Here is a 5111-nt window from a genome sequence, read left to right as displayed (position 1 = left end):
TTTTTTTTTTACTAATTATTTACTCTTCCCCTTTTTTTCATATGTCTATAATTTTTCTTTGTTTTATCTTCATTTTGAACTTATATATATATGCATCTCAATGTGATTGCTACCTTTATTCAATGTTTTTATATCAATTGTCCCTTACAATCTTTTTATTATTTTTCCTGTATTTTAAACTTTAAATTTTTAAACCACCAGTTTTCGGTCAGGAGGTCATTAATTTATTGTTAAATTTATTAAATTTCAAATATTTATAAGGGTCCGTTGGACAAATTTTAAACTTTAACTTAAGAAAAAAAAATTTTTTCTTGATTTTTTCATATATTTTATTGTAAACATCAATCTTTAACCTCATAGTTAATAGTCGGAATAATCACAACTATACATATAAAACGTTTAATTCTAGAGGGGAACTTGTTACTTTTGTATTTTTGCCCGATAACCTCCGGGCTGTTGCCAAAATAGTACTATGTTTTTTCCTGTTTTTAAATAAATGCCACGGAGGGGCTTCGCCGGGCCTCTCGGCCAGTGCGTGTGGCAGATACTCTCTGTCCACCTCCGGCTGTGCGGGAGACTGTCACGGCGACAAGATGAAAATTTTTCCAGCATACCCATATTTGGGGGGGGGTCGGGGACCTAATTTACTTACCGCTTTCGAAATTTATTATACGTTTTATTGTTATTCAAGAGAAGCTTCATTAAGAATTTGAATTATTGATGGATGACACGATTTAGGTTAAAAAGAACTGTTGTTCCTTGTTTGAAACCTCACCTGTTATGGCTGAACACTCAGACCCCTAAATTCTAAGTCTATACTAGGCCCACGAAAGCTGCAGTGCAGCGGAGGAAGAAGATAACATCTAAGGTTAAAAGAAAAAGTTTCACGGGTCCCAGGACAAATTTCACTGCGGACTCCGTCCTCATTAGCACGAAAAGACCTATTCTCATATTTAGTAGAATTTCTGTAGATACATAAATTTTATTTCTTCTGAATTATGTGATTTTTGAAAAAATCCCAGATTTTTTCATGTTTCGGATTTCAAATCTACAACCAGTTTCTCTCTACAAGCTACCGCGCAATTTATGATCATGTTCATAACGAGGTGTTTTCAAAATTCACTCGAGTAAATACTAAGTGTCCCCATTTTTCTGTTACGTAGGGAGTGGTTGGAACAAGGCGATAAAACATTCCCGATTATGATCCAATACGTTAAGACCATATGTTTTTTTTTTCTGCCCTAAGTATCATTTTCTAAGGAGCAGACAAGTGTATTTGTACGTATATAAACCTATTAAATAAAAAACCTAAAAATTCTAAATTATAATCTCTAGTTAAGTGGAAGAAAAAAAAGTATTTAAAAGATAAGAAATGTTTAAAAAAAATGAATCCTTAATTTCTGAAAACTCTAAATAAGAAAGATAAAAGAATCATTTTGCAGGAGCACATTTAAGTAATATCTTTTCTCATGAATGAACTATTGTGACTGTGTAATTTAATTTCGATCCCCTCAAACATTGGGACTCAGTGAGGAGGAACCCAATTTAAAATGTAACTATTGGTGAATAAACAATTTATGTTGAAAATACAAAATGTTTGGATCAGTTTTGGATTGCATAAAGTAGTTAGTTATAATGTTTGGATTATGAACTATTTTGAAATGTCTTAATACAATAAATTAATGTTATAATCAGTCGTCAGAAATCTTTTTATCTTAGAGCAGAGAGTACTCAAAGGGTTAAATTTCTCATAATCAATTATGTAACAACTTAGAATTGGCGAAGCCAATATTTCGATTAAGAAGTTTTTATCTGGTTTGAAAATTGTTTTATTTTATTTTAATTAATTATTTATTTATTTTATTTATTTGTTTTATTTTATTTACTTATTTTGTTTATTTATTTATCTACAGAGGAAAAACACAACTTTCGATTAGTACCATTAAGTGAGGCAATCTTGTATACTAAGTTTGATTACCACTCAATCATGATTTATGACAGCACATCATTTTCCAAAAATGGTAAGGAGACCATGGTACCTTTACAAGAAGGGATTACTCTTTTAGATGCCGACTACAAAACGAAGCTGACAAAATCTGACTTAAAAAGAGTCAACAAAATGTATAAGTGCGAAGTTTAAATATTGCTAATTTTGTTACACTTCCTATAAAAGCAAAATAAAATCATATGAGAATAAAACATTGTTATGTATTCTTATATTGGATGTTTGTAATTGAATTTCAAGTTGGGTGAAGTTTCTTAGCAGTGTGAAATATATAAAGGTTTATGAAAAATTATTTTGGGTGTGATACCGGTTCCGCTATCATTTCGAATTAAGTATCATACTGAATTCCTTGCATAACAAGGCTATAACTTCCTGTAATTAGAAAATAATTTAATTCCGTATTGGACAGAGTCTCTTAACAGCGTAAAAAATATACCGGTTTAAAAAAGGCAGTTTTCGGTATCATTTCGGATTCAGTGTCACACTAAAATCTTTTTTTTACAAGCTGATATCATATCACGTTCTCTATTTTTCCAGAATCAGGGTTTCATAAGACGGAATCAATTTGGTTTAATTATGAAGCTGAATTCGTTACGTTTCCGGTTCTACAATAGTAAGATATTGGTTCTGGTTCATTACCAGTATTATACTGTACGGTGATTTTATTTACATCGCACTAGAGCTGCGCATTGGGCTATTGGCGACGACGGTCTGGGAAGCATCCCTGAGGATGATTCGGAGACAACATACATACGTCACATCCCGTTTTACAGGGAGAACTCATTCACACATCATCCGTCAGTAAATTGTAATTTTGACTTGAATCAGAACACAATCAATTTCCGATCCAGTACCTCAGAGGTTTTAATTTGTTATGGGAACTTGGAGGACTTTGTGACTTCGACAGATTTAGCGAGCACCAGTCCCCATTTTGGAAATGGGGTGTCTTTGGCGCTGTAGAGATTGAACTGATGACCTTTAGGACATGGGCCAAATTGCCTACATCAGAGTTCCTACATCTCACTTTGTAAAAGAGTTACGACATACGGGTAGCATTCTCTGAAGCAGGTGATTTCACTTATTCAGGAAACATTCTCTGGTTGAAAGACAAAATTTACCGAAAGAAACTGAAACGAACATTTTTTCTGAGACTGAACTGGGAATCATCTGCAAAATATTATTATCTCGCGGAATCTCTAAATTATTCAATTGTTCTTTTCCTGGTGCTTAACATTATTTTAATTATTCCAAGTTTCTGTTTTTTTCCAAATGTGATCTACTACTTGCACTTTTGAGCCACAATGGCTCAATGCTCAGAGGTTAAGGCATTGAACAGTCATTGTGATGAACTGGGCTTCGATTTCTAATGGTGGCTTGAAGCCCATCCAGCTACAGATCGATGTGTATCTTGCTTGTCTCAGAAGTAAGGATAGCCTGTGCGCAATGCTGAACACATTGCCAAAATTATGCCGTTATTTATGAAATTTTAGAGTATTTACCTCTATGACCTATTGAATAACTTTTTTTAGTCATTATATGCGATTAAACTGCGAATTTATGTATAAAACGGTGTAGATTTCTGGCTAAAAAATTATTTCTATTAGAAAAGTTTGCAAATGTGCTAGAAATAAAATTATATCTTTACATTTGAAGATCTGAATCTGTAGATCAACAATTTGCAGTACTTAGTCGTAGTTTTGTGTCTCTTAGTTGGGAAAGGAAAAAACAAAACGTTGCATTACTAAATATTGATTGCAGAACTTCAGAAGCTACTGTTCATTTCCTTTTAATTTAATCAATTATGCCGATTTATGCATTGTATTTAACATTGTTTTTATTTTCCTTTGAATCGTTTATTCCTTTCGAATTATTTTCCTTTGAATCGTTAATATTTATCAGTTTGAAACAAAAGAGAAAATGCATGTGGTCAAAAAAAAAAAACACTTTTCAAGATAATTATTCCAGTCAGGTGACAGCCAATTAAAAAGCATTCGTGGGTCAGTAGTTGGATATCTTAACCACTGACCTGCGAATGCTTTTTAATTGGCATGAGTTCGATCCTCTGCCTTAATTATATTTAATAAATAATAAAGTAGATTTAAATAATAACATCGATTTAAATTTATTTTATTTCTAACATTCCCTCACAGGTGGCGCCACTAGAGGAAAAGCATGTGCATGATATCATTTATTTAGTACTAGTGGGCTGCGCCCCCTGCTCGCTGACGCTCGCCAATCCCCGAAAATTGCTACGTAATCTTATACGGTTAGCTTCGCAAACCAAGCTCACTTCGCTCGCTACTAACTTAGGTACATTGCAAATGCACAAAATTATAAGAATTCAAAACAATCATTCAAATCCATATAACAACTTTAAAAAAAAATTACATCTTTTTAGTAAATACTAAGTTATTAAAATAAATTTTAATTCAAATAAAGACTCATTAACTGAGACTCATTTTTCAATGAATAACTAATAACAATAATAAAACAAATAAATTCGCGATATAAATAAAAAATCGTCAAATAAATTCGTAATATATAAATTCGTGAAGAAAAGCGCTTTCAACAAAATACTAAAATAGAGTTCTATCGACAAAGACTACTTACTTCTGCCTAGCTTAACAGTATGAGATTGCCGCAGCTGAATTGTTATTTCAGTTTTCGTTTTATATGTTGAGCCACCTCAGCTAGATTTGGCATGTGACATTTTTAGCTGCAATCATTGGTCGAGTTTCTAGCGTTACCATTCGGGGAGTTGTAAGGAGGCTTTTTTTTTGTCGCCGTGTTAGAGAAATATATATATATAGATGTAATAAAAGATGACGTCATTACTTCATTCTCCCCCAAATAGCAAAGCTAATAAGTATTGCCACCCTAAATAAGTAAAATAATAATAATAAGTGTTGCCCCCCTCCAGAAAGTAATAAATGAAAATAATATAAAAAAACGAAACTATATTGAAAACAGAAACTGAAACTAAAACTACAGGCGGACAGAAATAAACACACGGGCAAAAATAAGTAACTTCCGGTTTGCAGGTGGGCAGAAATAAGCAACTTCCTATTTACGACGTCTTTTCGCTTTCCACCAGGGCAAAAATAAG

General features: G+C 32.7%; 1 protein-coding gene across 1 annotated transcript in view; it reads left to right on the top strand.

The window, feature by feature from the left end:
- Positions 1 to 2199, top strand: part of LOC107448341 (astacin-like metalloprotease toxin 5) — a 13985-nt gene extending 11786 nt beyond the window's left edge. The window contains exon 6 of the mRNA XM_016063499.4: positions 1914 to 2199. Within this exon, the coding sequence (XP_015918985.1) occupies positions 1914 to 2140 (227 nt within the window). The 3' untranslated portion in view covers positions 2141 to 2199. The remainder of the gene's footprint in view (positions 1 to 1913) is intronic.
- Positions 2200 to 5111: the final 2912 nt, after the last annotated feature.

The sequence above is a fragment of the Parasteatoda tepidariorum genome, chromosome 6 (genome assembly GCF_043381705.1).
Source record: "Parasteatoda tepidariorum isolate YZ-2023 chromosome 6, CAS_Ptep_4.0, whole genome shotgun sequence".
NCBI classification, from domain to species: Eukaryota; Metazoa; Arthropoda; class Arachnida; order Araneae; family Theridiidae; genus Parasteatoda; species Parasteatoda tepidariorum.
The sequence above is the reverse complement of the archived record's forward strand: the minus strand, read 5'-3'. Positions and strand labels throughout refer to the sequence as shown.